At 41.4% G+C, this 19097-nt stretch overlaps 1 protein-coding gene and 1 long non-coding RNA gene across 2 annotated transcripts in view; one reads left to right on the top strand and one right to left on the bottom strand.

The window, feature by feature from the left end:
* VIT (vitrin) overlaps window positions 1-19097 on the top strand; it is a 51964-nt gene that overhangs the window by 4330 nt on the left and 28537 nt on the right. The window contains exons 2-5 of the mRNA XM_068185322.1: window positions 10082-10151; window positions 11878-11943; window positions 12921-13077; window positions 14945-15078. Of these exons, the coding sequence (XP_068041423.1) occupies window positions 10121-10151; window positions 11878-11943; window positions 12921-13077; window positions 14945-15078 (388 nt within the window). The 5' untranslated portion in view covers window positions 10082-10120. The remainder of the gene's footprint in view (window positions 1-10081; window positions 10152-11877; window positions 11944-12920; window positions 13078-14944; window positions 15079-19097) is intronic.
* Window positions 191-19097, bottom strand: part of LOC137471199 (uncharacterized) — a 29728-nt gene continuing 10821 nt past the window's right edge. The window contains exons 2-3 of the long non-coding RNA XR_010997456.1: window positions 17901-17960; window positions 191-1399 (exon numbers count right to left, since the gene is read on the bottom strand). This is a non-coding gene — a long non-coding RNA (uncharacterized lncRNA). The remainder of the gene's footprint in view (window positions 1400-17900; window positions 17961-19097) is intronic.

The following is a 19097-nucleotide window of genomic DNA, read 5'->3' as shown; positions in this document are numbered from 1 at the left end:
CAACAGCTTGGAAGCATCAATATTTCTCATGAAAATTCATTTTAATTTAAAAAAATACAAACAAACAAACAAACAAAAAAACCACACCCCAAAAAAACCCCACCAAACAAACAAAAAACCCTCACCATCTGCAACTTTTCCCTTCCTTTTTTAAATAGAGTAGCCAAATCTATATATCATTTCCTGGAAGCATATTCACATTCAGAAGAGTATTTATAACCATCTCTGGTCCATTCAAATTATCTAGGTTTAAGCAGTTCTTAACATCAGTCTTGCTGTAGTGGCTGAACTGACTTTCTAGCACACATAAAGTCCATCCCATCTTTGCTTTATCTCCAGACCTTCAGAGTGCATTAAGAGGTCAGTGGCACATTAAGAACACAATCTGTGTCAGTTATCCTTAATGTGTCTCATTCTACACAACATCCCACAGACACAGATATAAAAAATACATTCAGCTTGCATTTGCAAACTGTTGCTCAGCCTATCACCTTATAAAATATCTTCGTAAATGTAACACATGTAACACAGCAGCCAACAGTCCTTCAGCTGGCAGCTTGTTTCCTATGAAAAAAGCACATAATTGCCAAGTGACAGTTACACATGCGCCAAAATTTTTGGGAAGATTCTGAATGTTCCTGTGTAGCTTCATGCAGTCCTTTAATGTCCTCACGAGGATGATCTGGGGATTTCCAACACCTTCAGACTTGTACACAAAACGGTGGAAATTTTTACTTCTCAAAAATCACTCATTTCCAGGGAAGTTTGGACACGGCCATGTCTGTGCCTCTCGATCTCCCTGCCAGGCTCCTTTAGGGACTCAGAAGGCTCCATTCTTTCTTGTTTCCCCCAAATACATCATTTACCCTTCAGCCCATAGAACAGGGGTGAGACATAGAGGAAAGCTGGCAGCAGGGCTGTGTATTCTGGCTGTGGACAACTTCAGTGAGTCAGAGCTACAAAAGGGTAAGGACTCCCTGACTACAGGGGTATTTTCACAGCTGCCAGCCAGCTGAGGATGATGGGAGTCCATCCTTCTCACCTCTTTTTCAATGCATCTTCAACACTTGAAAATTTTGTCCTTCTGGGCTTGGTTGAAGAAGTTTTAGGACATGAAGCACAGGAAGAAAGAGGCTGTTTGGAAGTGAGGCTACATGGGAAGGAGAGGAGTGTCCAGATGAGGGGGGTGAGAGGTTAGAGAAGTTTAGAGTAGTTCCAACCAAGCAACTTCATACAAATGTTATAAGGGCATATACTGACATCGCAGAAGTCATAAAAGCCTACTTGCACCCTGTTCTGGAGAAAGCCTTTCCACCAAATTTCATCTCAAAATATGTGGCAATTTGGGACAGAAGCTCAGTCTTCTGTGGTCTACATCTTCTATTCTTGTTGGTGAAATCTGTATGTAGAAAGAAATACATAGGTTAGACAATAATTAGATTTGAAGTAGAAGCTCATATGGTAATCTCCTAAAGCCAAAGTTTGAAATTCCTGAGCATGGAAGTAGATTATGCAACACTGAGGACTGCAGGCTTAGTTTGTTTTCAAAACAAAAGACCACAAATTACAAGTTCCTGCTCCCAGTCCATGTGGTTTCCCTTTTTTGATCTTGGTCTCTCACAAACAGAATCCTGTGATCCATCTCTATGCAAAACCAGCAGGTTTTAAAATACTCTAATATGCAAAATTAGTAAAACAGTGTTAGCCTGGTTCTGAGACACTTTTCTCAGCAATTTCTGGCTGCACCTACACTGTCACAGTATCCAGGACTGGGCTCTGAAGGCCACTTTCTCTGCCACCAGATTTTCTAGCTCTTCATTTCCCCTTCATGGCACTCAGATACTGAGGAATGTAGTTTTGGAAGCTTAGCTATTCCTCATGTCTGCATGACCCATATGTTAGAGACCACTCCTGCCAGTTGCCAAAGGCTGCCAACACACATGCCATAAGGCTGCACAGCTTGGCCCTCGCTATGTCCTGTCTCTCACCAGCACCTCCACCAGCAGCATGTCTTCAGGAAACCAGCACAACCCATAATAGCCTCATTTATAATGCTGGCACTCATTCAAATCCATAGCTCACTTTCCCTCCATAAGCAGCTTGGAGTCGTGAGATGTCTTCTTCAGTCATTAAAAAATGGAAACACTACTCACAGATCCACGGTTTTCAAACTGCTCCCCAGAACGGCCTCATCAGGTGGGAGACGTCAGCCTGAGTGCACCTCTTGGGTTGCAGGTGGGCTGCAGACCAGCACCAGCTGGGAGGGATACAGCTGGAACAGTCTGTAGCAAAGCCAAAGCAGCAATGACCACTGCCTGGGGAGGGTCATGGGAAGGGTGGCCATGCAGAACATCCTGGGATGTGGGGACAGGCATCCTGGCCCTCAGCAGCTCACCCTGCAAGGAGGCAAGTGATTTGGAGGTCCCAGCAAAGCAGCAGTAGAAGAAGACTGAGGGGCAGAAGGTAGTTTGGGGTTGTTTTCTCATTTGCCTTTGAGAAAAGGCAACAACTTCCTTTGTTGCACAGGTTGGTTTTGTCTAAACTAAAGGTATCAGAAAGATATTTAACTGAGAAGGCTTGGAGAAAAAATAGAAGTAATGCAGTTAGGAAGAAATAATATTTTTTGAAAAGTACAAAATATATAAAGGAAAATGTTATGCAGTGCAAGGAGCATGAGACTATCATTTTTAAGAGATTGCAAAATTGAAATGAATTTCTCAGCTTCGGTTTACTGGTTTCCGCCACAGAAGTGAATTTCAGCTTAGCTTTATGAAATGCTTTCTACAGCATTCCATGCTTCCTGATTTGCTGAAGATCTTTTGTGAAAGATGCTTCCTCGGTCAAGTTGACCTTACTAGACATAAATGAATTTCATCATTTCCTGCCTTACTTCCAACAAGTGCCACATTCCAAGGTAGTTCCAGATTTTTTTTTTTTTTAACTACAAATGTTTTCTGCATCCTTACCCAACCAGTCCTTAGCTTTGGCATGGGACATCACTAGTAATACAACCTGTAGGAGATACTGGATCAATAAAAGTTTTCTGTGAGCTGTTGTATAAATTTACTAGCGTGCTTAAGGATGAGTTTGGCTTTTGATCTAGACATATAATTCACTTCTCTAGTAAAGGGTTATGTGTAGCTTTAAGCAGAGAGTAAACATCCTACAGTTTCTCTAAATTTCTGCTTCTAAGTTTCCACCTAAAAAAAAATGTTGTTTTGTTTGAACATGCTACAGAAATTCCAAAACCATCCCCAGGGTTATGTGCAGTTTTTTCAGTGCCTTTAACAGAAATTCTTTCCTTTTAGACTAAATATGTACCTTCAGGGGAATTCTGACACACGACACTAATTCTTAGTTTGCAGGCAGCACAATAGCATGGTTACTCAGTGCTCTTTATTGTGCATCCAATCTGAGAAACCATGTATTGCACTTTAGAAAGTCACTTTGAGTTGTTTAAACCATTTGTTGGAAATAGAAAATGGCACATTTTCTAAAAAAAAAAGAAAAAAAAAAAAAAAGGAAAGAAATGTGGCTATAAATCTCATGCTACAAAGCTAGCACAGCCCTCCGGCACTGCTGAATTGCAAGTACTTTCCTCTGCCTTCTATTTCTTGGGGAAATGGCAGTGCTGGAGATTGATGGCATCTGACTGGTTCTGAATGATGTTAAGGAGAAGTAGTAGTCAAATTAGCAAAGTAAAAAAGTTTGCCTGAGAGTGAGGGGGGCAGATACGTGAGCAGACAAAAGCCATGGTGGGGAGGAGAACTGAGGGAGGAAGTTTTCTGGACAGGGATTCACAGGTTTAAGCTAAGAGCAATTCCCAATGAGGCATGAAAGCTGTGCATCAAAATAAAAATAATGCATAATACATTAGCAGAAACCAGGAAAGTACAGTGTAATGGCCCCCAACAAAATCATCATCCAGACAGTCCAAATTATATTTTCTCTGTGGGTGGGTGACAAATTCTAAATGTATCTCTTCGTTTGCTGGAAGGGGCAGGTCAGACCAACATAATTGATGGTTTTCTTGCTGAGACAGATGAAAATGTATAATCATTGCAGTTTTATTTAAACTCTGAGAAAGGTCTGGCAAGTTAAGTCACACTGTAGTCTTAAATAAATTACTTTCCTCTGAAAGAGCTCTGTGGAAAGTAGAGAAGTCATTGTCACTGTTACTTCAACCTTAAGTTTTAATTCAGGGCATTGCATGAACACAAAATGAATACTGCCTGCATGTTTCTGTTTGTCTCTAAGTATCTGGGTATATCATCTGTTCATTATACCTACCTGAATGAGAGCTATTTTGAACTAAATTCTTCTTGCCTACCTGCATATAAACATTTATTCAACCACCTCAGAAAAAAATTACTCCTGTGCCCAAGGTGCAACTTAGGCAGAATTCAGACCTCTGAATCCACCCATACCTCACTTCAGTGACTTGAGAGTGACTTGACAGGTACCCCACAAGAGGTACTGGCTACCAGCAGTCCCCACAGCCCGCTTGTGAGTCAGAAACCTCACAAAGCAGAGCAGGCACCATTTAAAACATTATGTGGCAGCCACAACAACCAAAGTCTTGTAATAAGAAGCAAGTGGTGAGAACCCTTCATCAGGGATAACTGTCCACGGCCTCAGAAAATTTGGACCCATGTTTTTCTCATCACAGAAGAAGTACCCCATCATCAGACTCCAGGGCACAAAAGGTTGGGAGACCCCAATTTTCTGTGACAAAGAAGGACCCAGGTGCAACCACTAATTACAAACACGGGGTCAGAAAGAAAGCAAGCGAGGTGGAGACCAACTTGCCACTTGCCTGGGAGAAGAGGAGAGCCAGAGCCTCCCTACCTCCTCTCCCTCATCTGAATGTGCAAACCATGGGGCTGCAGCAAGGAGTGGCTGCCCTGGAGGTGGGGGACCACCGCTGCCCAGGTGTGGGACTCACATGGCCATGGAAGGCATCTGGCAAACAGGCTGTGGCTACTGTGTCTTGGAGGTAAAGGAGTATAGTAATGCAAAGACTCTTCAAGGGAAAGGCACAAGCTGTCCCCAGGCCCAGAGACTTCTTTAATCATGGTTCCCTTGTTCATTTTACTAAACACACAACTGACATGTGCAACACACAATGCTTCTTACAACCCCTCCACCTCAAGGAAAAGACCTGCAGCCACAGATGCCTGGGTTTCCTTGTCAGCTTTCTGAGACACAGGATAATTAAGCAGAGTGTTCTACAGTGCTCTGAAGCTCAGGAAGCATTTTTGGGTTCTTCCATATATGAAAGAAAACAGGTGAGCGTTCACTCACCTTTTTTATAGCAGCAGGTGATGAAGTCTATGATATTTTTAAATTCCTGGATGCATATATTCTATTTCAGACCACACAAAGGTTAAAGTCTATCCTCCCATGCATATAAGTTCACCTCACAAAATAGCATCTTGGATCTTACATGTTGTGACTTGGCCTGGTATACCTACAGGTCAGTCTAAGCCTCCAAAACGAACTATAGCTATCAATTCAACCTTTCCGTCTCAGCAAAGCTCAGTACCTCCAGTTTTTCAAAAAACAGCCACTTAGATACTTTTTTTATGTGCAGACTTTCAGAGCAATGCAATGCACTGAGGGTACATAACTTCATCCCTCTGACAAGAAAGGGTGTGAAACTAAATCACATGTGGCAAGTGCTAGTCATATCACCTAGTGTGCTCCAAAGCAAACAGTTCTTGCACTAACAAATGAGGTACAATACCATGGGTACAGAGTATAACCATGAAACAAAGAAAGGGTTAAATAATAATAAAACATAAAATCAATAAAAAAAAAAGAAACCTAAAATGTTTTCCTCTAGAAGATGATGATCAGCCCTTATTTATCTGAACCAGTTTACTCACACCTACACCAAGCCCACTTGATTTTCCCATAAAGGGCACATATTTAACTCAACCCACAGTGCTTTGAGATCCTGCTGCTAACTCCATGCTACTTGCTCAAATAGATTTCAGACAAAGTCCACTTCTGTTTTTCTTTATGGTGCCAGAGTTGCTAAGATATTAGCAACAATAACACACACTATTGTGGTACAAAGAGAGTATACAAATTAATTTCTGTGGCACAGGAGATTACAGGAGATAAACTGCTTACTCCTGCAGAGGCAAAGCACATGGCACTAGCAAAGAATTTCAGCTTGCACGTGGAACGGACAGCAGTGCCTGACACCAATAATCAAGGACTTAAAAAATCTGCACTTCCTCCAGAAAATGTTGTAGTTTGCCATACAGTGACAGTTATATGCATTTAAACCATCTGTTTGTTTGTAGTAGGTAGTAGCTCTCTCAGATCTTTATAAAAGTCAAGTTGCTAATGAAAGGTCAGTATGAAAATCTTTATACACAGAAAGAATAGCTTGCTAATTCTGTCTCTTCACTAACATTCAAGCGTTTTCAAGTGTTTGTGGTCAGGAAAAAGTAACCGACATTTTTTGAAATAAGACTTTGGTTTTAAAAGGTAAAATATCAGCTGCACTGGGAAATGCTGAAGGATATACTCCTTACATTTGTACTTAGCAGGAATTGAAGCACATATTAATGTAATGCATATGCAATAACTTATCTGGCATAAAGGTAATTTCTGTTATGACAGTCTAAAAGATTCAGATGGGAAAATGTACTCTGATAAACAGAGATCCAGCATACAGTTTAGAAGATTTAATAGTGTGTAGTCACTACTTCCCAGTTCTGACTGGGACTGTAAATACTGCCTTAATAGAAATCTGATTAGAAGAAATCTCAGCAAAACTCCAGACTAATACACAGAAAGAAACTTTTCCGTTTGTTTGATTGGGATCTATTCATTTTGTACAGGAACAAAGAAAGTACAGCTTTGTATTTAATAGCAAAGTATCATTCTTGATCTACAGATAAAACATCCCCAAACCTCTCAGAGGACCTACACAGACTAAAAAGTCTGTTGTAAGCATGGATTGGAGCCCTGCTTTCCCTTCCCTTCCCAAAGAAACAAAAACACCCACTGCTTTTTTCCAAGCTGTTGCTCCCTTTACCAGTCTGAAGGAGCAGATGCCATGCTAGTGCACAGTACAGGAGATCTCACACAGCTTAAATCAGGTGACACCCTAGGCCCCAAATACAATGAATGCACACAGACTTCCCACTACAGAAAGCCGGGAGCTTCTATGCCTGATACTTAATAGTCAGCAATGTAAATCCTCCTGTGCATTTCCCCATGTGACAGCCCAAGGTCTGAAGGCCAGGACCACCCCTTGGAGTACTGTCACCAGAGCTGTGTCACAGGATGTCTGTGTGTTTCTCCTGATATGCCAGTGCCTAACGTGGAAATTAATAGAGTGGCAAAAACAAATTTATTTATTATTATTATTTATTTCCATGAGAATACTAGCACCACTAAAGATACAGAGTCCACAATTAGATGCTTTTCTGTCTAGCTGTGACAACAAAACTATTAAGTAAATCTAACAGCCTTGTCTGAGTGCTTCTAGTATCTTTCTTATTGATAAACATCTGTTATTATAGGTTAAAGCATCTGCTGAACTGTGCTGAACCCCTGACAGGATTTAAGTCTTGAATCCTTTTAGATTTATTGGCTTCTTTCCACTGTGAATTTATAATAATTTAGGAACAAAAGCCCACTTTCTGTTGCCTTGAAAAGAAATGCCCACCAGCCAACTAGGCAGAGAATACAACTGCAGTCAAGCCTAGTGTCCTGCTACCCAAGAGGACTGGGGTGGCTCGTGGGGTGGCTGGCCATGCCCCAGGGACAGTAGGGCTGGGGGACAGCAGGGCCTTCAGGAAGCAGTGGGAAGTCTTATGCAGCCCTGGTGATACAGGTGGTTACACATTTTGTAAGACAGGAAAAGTTAGGCAGTGTTGGACTCTCCCCACACAACACACAGCAGCCCACCATGAAGCCAGATTTTACATGAATGCTTTACCACCTCAGACCTCTTCTACTCTAATTAAACTGATGATGAAAAGCATCTCAGCACCAAGCCTAATACTGTGAGGAAAATTTCACACAGATCTCTTTGACTTTAAATAAAAAGGCCAATGCTGAATTTATTCACTGCAAATTTTGGGAAGGCTCATATTAAGATGTCTTTTGCAAAGTCTAAGCCAGTGTCAGTACAATCTTTAATGGTGCGTGGCAGTTCTGCAAATGAATTGCAACTTATATTCTGCCTCTTCTTTTTCTGTGATTGACCTAAAGTGAGAATTCATTGAAGGGGAGCAATTCTTTGATACCTCTGATGTGTTAGTGGACTGAAACATAAAAGGGAGGAGAAAAGAATCTGAGCTAAGTTTCTCTGAGCACTCTTCTACATCTTGATGCTATTTCTTTTAACAACTTCACAGTGGAAATAAACTTCAGTAAATGCTTAAAATGGCTTTTTGTTACAAAAGATGATCAACTCTTTTTCATAGAAACTAACCATTAGAGCAGAATATCACCACTTAACTGCTCTTGCTGATATGGCTTGTACCGCCTGGGGTCACCTTCACTGCACTGCCTATCATTTGTTAGAAAGACACAATGACTCTGTTGAGCCACTTTCCATATCCTCCAGATTCAATTTAGTGGCTTCTGAGAAACCTCTGCCACTTTCAGCTTTAGCAGCCTAGCAGGAAACTTTTTCAGGGAGATCACCAAGGAAAGGCATTGTGCTATTAGGAAGTGACACCGTCAGTATGTCCTGGCACTTGAAGTTCTCCAACTGTAGCACAGAAGTAAAAATCACAGGTGGACGTGCTCTATGTAAAAACAGTTATAAATTATATAGACCCAGAATTGACTGAACTCAGTTTAGATTACCATGATATTCTAATCATCCTCACTCATAGCATGTGGCTTGCTTGAAAAAGAAGAGCAATTAAAGTAAAAATATGGAAACGTTTTATATGAAGACAGCATGCAGATTTTTTTTTCTCTTACTCTCCTGTCTCTGCCTTGTTCTTTAAATTCTTTCTGGGGTTACCAAAGCCCTGCTTCTGAGTATATGAATTGCTGTGTGAAATCAGATGAAATCTGCCATTTTTACAGGAGGCAGATATCTTGCTTTCCCTGGTCATATGCAGCTTTAACATTCTTATTTAACATTCATATTTTCTTTCTGAATATCTCATTCTTTTTGTTTTAAAGACAAATCTTTCCTCTTTTAAGCATGTAATAAGTTTCTCTGAAGATCAAGTTTATTTTGATCCTTGAGATTCTCTCTGTACAACAGATAAATATATTCTCCCTTTCAGAATTTTACTCTATTTGTCAAACATCATGTAGTACTTTAATGACTATGATTAACTATGAGGGCCCAACACAGGATTCCCTCAACAATCATGAATTAATAGCAAAAGCAGCAGGTGATGTTCAGGAGGTGCTGAGAGGGGTTATCTCTGATAAGTTTGAATTCTTGTAGCCTGGCCAAGAGCTTCAGGGATGGCAGAGGTCATGAACCATGTGTGCAGACCCACAGAAAATGTTTTCCAGATGTTCTTACAGAATCCTCTTAATCTCAGGTGCTCACATACATATATACACATACACATCCTCAGAAAAAGAAAGAAACCAGTAATTTGTCTCACAGTTTATGGAACAATTGCAAAATACTTCACACAACATCTTTCAGGAGTAAATGGATTTTTTATGTTCCCCATATCTATGTGAGATTACCTGGTGTGCTTTGATGTGCAGAAAGCACAATTCTTTGATTATTTCTTAGAAGAGCAGTGAACAGATCTGAAGAGATGTCAGAACATGTCCATGTCCATCATGGCCTCTCCTGACACTGGCTTCTGAAATAAGTATGTGAAATCTTGGTTTCTGGAGCAAAAGACAAATTTTGGAGAGAAGTACAAATTAGTCCATGGGAGTGTGATAGCCCAAACACCACCTCCTCTGGGGATATCAGTTTTTCTAAAAAGTGTGATAAGAGGATGCAGCATGTGAGGACTGTGAAAAGTTAAAGAAGAGCATACAGTCCCTCTGCCCCCACCATGCCAGTGTTATCTGCAATACCTCCAAATGCAGCCTGATGTACTCTTCTTTTCCTTTTCAGTGCTCCTTAGCAACACATCCAGATTTTGCTTTACTCACCATGAAGGCCACAGTGGTTGCAACCTTCTTTGGTAAGTACAGTTGATGTGCTGCAATTAGTAGTTTATGGGTTTGTACTCTCCCATCCTGGATGCCCAGTGGCTGCTGACTAATTCTCTTCCCTTTGGACTCCACGGCTGATGAAGCTCTCAGTGGCAGGTGTGAGCCTTGGCACAGCTTTTCAGAAATGCGCTACACAAACTTCTTGACTTTGGCATAGAAAAAAATATTAAATACTCGCAGAGATCTCCAATTATATTACCAGTTACATGCAGTCCATATCAGGTGAGCCTGAAAAATATCTTTAATGTAAAGATTCCTTCTAAAGAAAAATCAGCTGTTTCAATTCTCCCTGTTCTTGTTCTTTCCATGAACAAGATAGTACCAAAAGGTTATAAATGTGTCTTATTTTCTTTCCCCTGGCAGTCAGACAGGATCTCACTTTTTGGGAACATGTAGAAACTCCAGAACTTGCAATTCATTTACATGAACACTCTGGTTGTGATATTTCCAGGCAATATTCTCACTAGCTGTTATCTTCAAGTCTGTCAGGACAGTTGTTCTTAGTTCAAATTACAGCAATCTATGTAGTTCTTCTACATAAATTACCAGATTACTTTCCCCATATTATTATATAATCCCCACAGATTATTCTGCAACATTCCAAGTAGTTGAGATATTTTACTTTATTTTCCACTCATGCATTCATATTTTTTTTAAACTAACTACAATTTTGCCATGGTTACACAACTGCGCCGGTGACAAAAGGCCCAAATACTGTACCGGTGCACTGTCACTTCAGACAGTGTGAGACTGCTTTAACTTTTGAGCAAGTTTTAGGTGTAGTTAAGTCTACAAACTCTCTGCAATCAGTCTAGGGGGAGAAAAGCATGAAAGAAGGAAATTACTTCTGTTGCATAGTCTAGTAAGATTAGTTTAACAAGGGATAAAAGGACCAGCTGACGCATCATAGAGAGTTTGAATTCCCTTTGAAAGCTCAGAGAAGGGAAAGGTGAAAAGGAAAGTCAAGATATTTGTAATGAAGTTATCAATTACCCATAATACAGTGCTTATAAAATAAGCAGCGAGAATAAAGAGATTTTGTATGTCATCACTTAGCAAGTAAACATAACATGGTAAGGTACATGCATATATTGGGATGTAACTTTTAATGTAACAGCATATGTCTCTTTTACACTTTTCAAATCATAATCCTGCTTACTGAAGAAAATGAGTGCCCTTGCTGGGACATGCCACCCTAGAACCTCACAGAGTCTGTAATGCTGCCCAGTATCCCACTCCTGCTGCCACCAGTGAGTCACAACACAGAATTACAGAATAACCTTCCCAAATGATTATTATCTTTGGCTCCTGAACTTCCCAGTTGCTTTATGCACAGAGCACACTGTTTCATTAACATCCCTATCACACCAATTACAAAGAGTTCCTACTGCTTGTGGAAATATTTTTGTGTTTTTCTGGACCACATGGACTCCATGGCATCTTTAGATGGTGAGTTGCCTAGATGAATGTGTGAACTGAACTGATCTTTAATCCCCTTCAGAGAACTTCCCCACTGCAGATGCCATCTTGAGTGCAAAGTTAACGACCAAGTAGAAACCTAGATGTGGCTGAGAATATTCCTATTTCAGTTTTCCAACCTGTTGATTCAAATTTGAGAAATCTCATGCAGAAGAGCCTGTGGTGACTGATGTTGATAGCCCACCTTTTTCCTGACACTATGTTTATTTGTTCTAGGTGTGTTTCTTACATGTACATACACAGCCAAGGAAGTCACAAAGAAGACAAAAAAGGCTAAGCTATGTAAGTGGTCTCAGTAGAAGTTTTGGCTGTTTTACAGCAGACATGTCCAGTGCCTAAGAAAGGTGCAAAGTAAGATTATATTCTGGTAACTTTTCACAAATGTCTAGAGTCAATAGCATTATATATTAGCTAAAAGATTCTTTTATAAAAAATAAATCACTGAGTAAAATGTGTGCTACTTAACATTTATAAAGGGAAAATGTTGCAATTCACTGCTAAAATGTATCTTCATAGGTCATTAGGTACCACACAAGGATCAAAGCAAGCACTAAGGTTTTCAGAGAGAGAGACATAAATACATGAAATGGACCAGCTGTAACACAAGGCACATGTAGCTGATTAGTGTGAGACAAGTGGTGCATCTCTGTGCCCTAGGATGGTTAACTTTCAGCTATTCTGCTGCAGGAGCATTTCTGGCCACAGATTATTTTGCTCATGTAGCTGCCAAACAAGCCTGCTGCAAGGTTGTAAACGCACATTTCAATCCCTTGTTCAAAGTAAACTGTACCCAGCAGAAAGTTTCAAAAATTAAGGGCAAGATAATGGGCTGTGACTTCAGCCTGACATGAAGACGGAATGGAGCTACATAAGCACAGCAGGAAGCTTGGGAAGCATCCCCACCCCCTCCTTCCCACGTGTTAACCACAGGCTGGGTGACTACACTTCTTTCTCTCTCCAGCAAAGTGTCATAACAGATATTTCCTTCAGAGAAGCAAACACTGAAGGTCAGAAATACCCACAGGCTTCTTTATTCCATCCTTAGTTACTGCCACAGTAATAGGTATAGGGGATGGTATAGGGGTTATTATGTGTTATGTTGTAGATGGAGAAGACACAGATGTCTTGTATCTCAAAACCATTGATATGAAGGCTTGGGAGGAGGGCATCCCTGTCACTCAGTTAGTCACTGTTTCATGACAAGATCACTCAGCCATGAAAGCATTCAATCTGACTTTACCAAGATTTTGCACTCACAGATGTACCCCAGATTGATTGTGATGTCAAGGCGGGGAAGATAATCAATCCAGAATTCATTGCAAAATGCCCTCCTGGATGTCAAGATGTAAAATACCGTGTTTATGGCACAGACATTTATGCTTCTTTCTCCAGTGTCTGCAATGCTGCAATTCACAGGTGAGTGAATTGAAATGAGTGAGGCACACAGACAAAACTGTCATTTCAGTGCAGGGAGCTTCTGACTTCTCAAATTCTTTACGGTTCCCACTTCCATGTAGGGTTGATTGCAGGCTGCTGTAGAAAACCTGAGAGAAAGTCCATGTGTGATGGAATGGATCCATCCTTATAAAGTGCTGTCAATCCTGTATTCCTATAGAAATTAGTTGTGTTTGAAGAAGTTTCTCAGCCTTTGGAGAAATGTCTTGAGGTTTCCAGATCTCTCATTCATGCATAACAAATTACTATTGTACTATTATTATTCAAGTGGAAGATAGAGATGGAGCTGCTACTACTAATAAATCTTCAGAAAAAAATAGGCATATCACCAGTGATGAATACATATGACTCTTATACTTCTGGGATTGGTTTGGTTCTCTGCGTGTGAATTTAATTGTCCTTGACATCAAAGACTGAGTAATGTGCTTTCCTGCTACATAAAAGGACACTGCACAAGGAAATGAGTAACGTAGATTTTGTAGCAAAAGTTTTTCAGAATTTTATTAGCCATGCAAAAATGTGCATAAAATTCTAACGGAGAATAACTGCACAACCAAAACACACTGCAGCTGGAGGTGGGATGCACAGGCAGGATGTATCCAGCTAAAATTGCAGCAAGAAGTTCTAAAGCCTGCTTGACAGCTTGACTTAGTTTGGAGATATTTGAGCTACTGCTGTGCTTTCGGTTCTGTGAAATACCTGGGATCTCGGGTAAAGTGGGATAGTTAAGGCTTTGGGACTTCTCCCCTTGCCTCCGCACTGCCCAGCGCTCAGGCTGCGGCGCCTGTGTGCGCACAGGGCTGCCACCTCCTGGCTGCAGCTCCGCCCGCTCTGCCCTCGCTGGGGACATGACTGCCAGCCGCAAATTGCTCCCTCAGACACTAGTGCACCATGGAAATTGCCTCGGCATGCAGAATTAGTCCCAAAGGGAAGTTTAAAAACACTGGTAGCGATACTGCAATCTCCCTGCAGCCTGGCTGGCTGTATTATTACAGGGAGGGTTTCAGTTTTTCTCATTTGTCAGCTGGTTTTGGCTTTGTTAGCTTACGTGCTGCAATTCCATAGACAGTGAATTTCTTCTCCATACATTTATTTTAACAGCAGCTTCTCACAATTACCAGAGCGAAATACACCTCTAACATACTCTTCAATCCTGTTTACTGCCCCGTACTTATTTTCCCACCTGGTCATTACTGCCAGCCCTACAACTCCCCTACAGTTGCAGCTGCTGTCCTAGTGATGCCAGAGCAGTCTGCACACACTGAAGCTGTTCTGTTTGTCTGGAGGTACATGTTACAGTGTGTGTTAAACACCATTTGATGTGCACCACACCTGGACTCTGCCAGATTTTCTACAGTTTCCAGCAAAATTGTGTCCAGTTTACTCCAGGCTGAGGTCAGAAATGTGCTTGGATTTTTGCAGAAAACACATACTGAGACTCGAAGAAAACACATTCTGTCACATGCTTGGCCTGAAAACTCCTCTGAGAACCTCTTCCTGTATCTTCAGTCATTCAATCAAGCTTGCAGGAATTGTAACAGAGGCAGTAGCTTTTTCTTGTGCGCAACTAGGTCAAGCTTAAACAGAGGACCAGCAGATCAGTGGGAAGAGCAAACAGATCCTGACAGCACTTTGCAACAAACTGCTCTTCTTTATGTGGAAGGAGCACAAATATTTCTTAGTAGCAGGCTTAGTAGTAACATCACAGCCCCACCACCACCCCTGGTTTAAAGGTAAAAGGAATCACTTCATACCTCTTGTATTGTAGAACGGTTTTGAAGGTTTTTGTGGAATTTCTACCCTCAGGCACTATGTTTCCTCCTTGCAGCGGTATAATTGACAACACAGGCGGGAAGGTTCTTGTCCAGAAAGTCGCCGGGCACTCTGGTTACCGCGGGAGCTTCTCCAATGGTGTCCGCTCCCTGTCACTGCCACGCTGGAGGGAGTCCTTCCTCGTGTCAGGTACCACTCTGGGGTGGGGCACTCCCCACCTGCTCCCCACCGCTGATTGCTGAGCAGCAGCGGGCAGAGGGGGAAGCAGCCTCTGGTTTTACACACCTGCTTAATCACCACAGGCCCACCCCACTTAGCTTTGGCAGGAACAGTGCATTGGAGACACTTCTTGTTCTAGGCTTCCCCTGTAGCCTGCAAAGAGACCTGCACCCTGCTAGGGGTGTGCCCGGTGCAGGTCTGAGCCCACTGCAGGAGGTGATGGCTGCCCTGGACTGAGCCTTGGAAGGCACCTTAACTCCGGCTATTGATGACTAAAATCTACTGCTCTTCACCCTGGAAAGCAGTGCTGCTGAGGAAACTGAAAGGCCTTTTGGCCATTTGAAACAGCCTCACCCTGCACCTGAATCTGTATCTCCTGAAATGACTTCAGACTTATGTCAAACCCCATATAGCCCCACTGTATATATGCAAACCCTATATTAAGTGATTTGACTGGTGCATCCCAAGTATGTCAGGAACTCTCTCCACCTCTGTTAGCCAAATAGTTTTGATATCTAATCAGTGCAGGTAAATCCATCTTAAATTAATGCCTATTCCTTTTTCCTCCCCATAGCATATATAGGAACTCACTTGCATTTACCAACAAATTCACAGATTTTTTTTTTCCAAATAGACCCACTTTACACCAGCTTCAGATTATCTTAAAAAACCTACTTGCACTCACTCTACCTTTGTGAAAGAGGTTTTGCTTGACCCTGCCTTACATAAAAATTCTAAATTTAACTTTTTGATACATTGGGCCAGTTCTTGCCAGTCTGCACTTTTGGAGGTTTAAGATAGGTACAACCAATTGATGTTCGTTAACTACATCATCCCTGGAAAAATCAACAGCTCAAGCAACTGAACAGCTACTAAAAATAATGTTCTGTTCTTTGAAAATCTGTAGACAGCAAAAGAGGTCTCAGAAACTGACCAAAACAAACTGTCATCTTAATTCTGCATTCATGTATTTGGATGCACTTTTTCACAGTAGTCTGCCATGGGTATACCATATTATGAGAAGGATTTATTTTGGATGAGTAGGAATTTCCTGGAATAGCTGAATTGCTACTTGTACTTGTTGCAGTTTTTTTTCTCCAACAAACAGCACATTGTAATTCTGGTACATAAGTGGAAAACAGGACTTTTTTTTTTTTTTTTTCCTCAGCAGCTGCTCAGTTGTCATCCTGTAAAACTGTAGAAATTCTTCCGTGAAGCTGTAGGATTTTTTTATTTATGCTAATAAGTCTTTACTCTTAATTAATGAGACACTATAAAAGAAGATACAAGAGAAAGTTACAAGAGCATATCAAAGGAGATTATGAGAAACCTGGGTATGTGTAGGCATGATGAGATTTGTCCCTTGTGCACACTGAGTGCTCTCACAATTCTATGCACACTGAGTGCTCTCACTCATGACAGTAGAACTCTTAATTTATAAACTAGCTCAAATGTAAATCTCACATATCATATAACATACATACTGCACTTTATATATGAACAGAAAGAAAACTTTCACTATACCTACTGAAAATGTGAGAAATTTAGAATTTTAGGAAATTTAGAATAGTAAAACCAGGGTGGCTGTGCTACTCATCTCAGCAGCCTGAGGCTGAATGTATACAGATTTCCTCAGAAACAGAGCAGCTGGGGATGGATTTTTTATGATTATGAGTCATAAAAAGCCAGAGCTGCATAAAGCATTGCCCAATAAAAATATAAAGTCACCTAAGGCACTAATTTCAGGATGGCTTTAGAGCTTTAGAACTGAGTCCCCTATTCTCCAGCTGAATTCTCTGTCATCAGACCAGACCTATGTGCAATACTGTACCTTGGAAAGGTGCCAACAGCTTAATCCTAGTTAGGATATTGTCACCGGGTTTGTGATGTTTAAATTGTGAATGAACATCCACACAAAAGAGCACAGAAGAGGAATCCTTGGGGGACCTAGGGAATAAAATGGCATGATTTAGGGGCAGTGGAGAAGGAGGTCTGCCCTCTTCGATTAAAGCAGCCAGCACACCAGGAGGTATGCAATCACTTTGGTATTCACTTTCAAGCACTGAAATGCCTTGGCACTCAGCTGAATTACTCCATTCAATTTAGTGGGAGTTCTGCAGCTAGTGGGTTAAGAAAATAGTCCTGAACTTCTGGGTTTGCTAGTCACAAATAAGTGTGAGAGAGTGAACAGCCACTGCACTATAGCAGCCACCATACCATAGCTTGTATTTCAATGGCCAAAGCTGATGTTTTCAGCCCACATGAAAACACATTTTTAAGTATGTTAAGCAAACTCCAACCTAGATGTAATTTTCCCCAACAGTGAAAAAGAGATATTACCATTGCCCCAGAGAGCAGGGCCACATCATCAGGCCTCAGTCCTACCTCTTGGTCACATATGGCATGCAAATTGCTGATGATCAAAAATCCCAGAATCCTCCCCACCCTAGCTGGTGTATTTTCAGAAATCAGTTTAGCACAGAAATATACCAAATTTAGATCAGATTATCATGCTATTGCTGCATCCATGTATCAGCTGCTCATACTGACAACTCATTCTCTGTTTGGGATAAAGGAAAGCCTTTAGGAATCATCGGTGATCTTGTAACTTTTCTGTCTTTCTTACCAAATTAGCAGATCTCCCTAGCCTTTCTTGGCTCCTGATCCCAGTTTTAGCTCAGAGGGAAGTGGATGTGAAAACCTGCTACCCTTTACTTAAACCAGCTTCTGTGAGAGAAGCCCAGAAGGCGAGAAGGAAGCTCTTTCCACTTTGTCCACGCATGATAACTTACCAGCTCTGGTCTTTGGTGGATCAGTGTTGACTTTAGTGGAGCTGCTCTCAGCTTGTATCACTAAATGAGAAATGGAATAGCTTTTTACATCATTACCTCATTAGTAACTCTAACTTCTTTATCTATGTTTTTGCAATGACATCTGAAATTTCTGAGAAGAGCAAAACAAAGGAGATAGAGACATGAAAAGGGACAAAAGACAGGGACTCTCCAGCTCCATGGACATCCCTCCTCATTAGAGTTCCTCTAGCATGTACCTTTCTTTGTGTGCTATTGATACCCTGGAGTGGCCACCTAGAGGCTAGACAAGTTAAGAGAATAAAGTATTTATTAAAGGCCTTCAATAGGTACACCTTGGGCAGTGCAAAAGCCTCACAGAGACTACACCCCAGATGGACAACAGTCCCCAGTTTCTAAGACACATATATGTTTGGTCTATTTGCACATCAGAGGCTAATTGTCCAATTACAGCTTCAGGTAATGAAGTCATATTCCCTGGGTTTGCTTCCTCCCCGATTCACTTCTGTTCATACTTTTCAAGGCTTGAGGCAGAGGGTGTCCTTGGTTCTCAGGCCTGGAAAGATTGTTTTACCTGACAAAAATGTGAAGGGAGCTTACTAATAATCTATATGGAGTTCAGAGTTATACACTAATTCAATACAGGATCTGAAAAATATAAAAGCTGAAAATGTAAGGCATCCCCATCATGGGAGAAACAGTCCCCAGTTCCCAGGAGTGGCTCAGTCTGTAGGAATTAATTCTCTTCGGTGCTGTTGGTCTCTGTATTAATCACCCAGGATGACAACTGACATGCTTGCAGTGCCATATGTACCTCCTTAAAGAATCCCCCAAGGGTATAGAGGAGAGATCATCATGACTCAGGTTTTGCAGGAGGTGGAGGTAGGTCTCTCCAGAGGTGGTCTGGATACATGACACAGCACAGGATCTCACAGAGACAGTCACCAGGGTCCGGAAGGCCTACATCCCTCAACTTCTAGAGGCCAAAACAGTCTTCCCTGGTGGGCTTTTCTGCAAGACTTTTCATTCAGTGATGTATGTGACTATAAAAACTGTCCCAAGAGATGGAATTGCAGGCCACACGTACCAAGAGAGATGGCGTCTGCTCTGGCACTGAAAAGATTTGTGGTTTAAAGCTTAACTGGGAAACATACCTCATTGTTTCAAGACAGGACTCTC

This window comes from Anomalospiza imberbis, chromosome 3 (genome assembly GCF_031753505.1).
Source record: "Anomalospiza imberbis isolate Cuckoo-Finch-1a 21T00152 chromosome 3, ASM3175350v1, whole genome shotgun sequence".
Taxonomy (NCBI): Eukaryota; Metazoa; Chordata; class Aves; order Passeriformes; family Viduidae; genus Anomalospiza; species Anomalospiza imberbis.
Note: the sequence above shows the minus strand (reverse complement) of the source record. Positions and strands in the feature narration are given on the sequence as shown.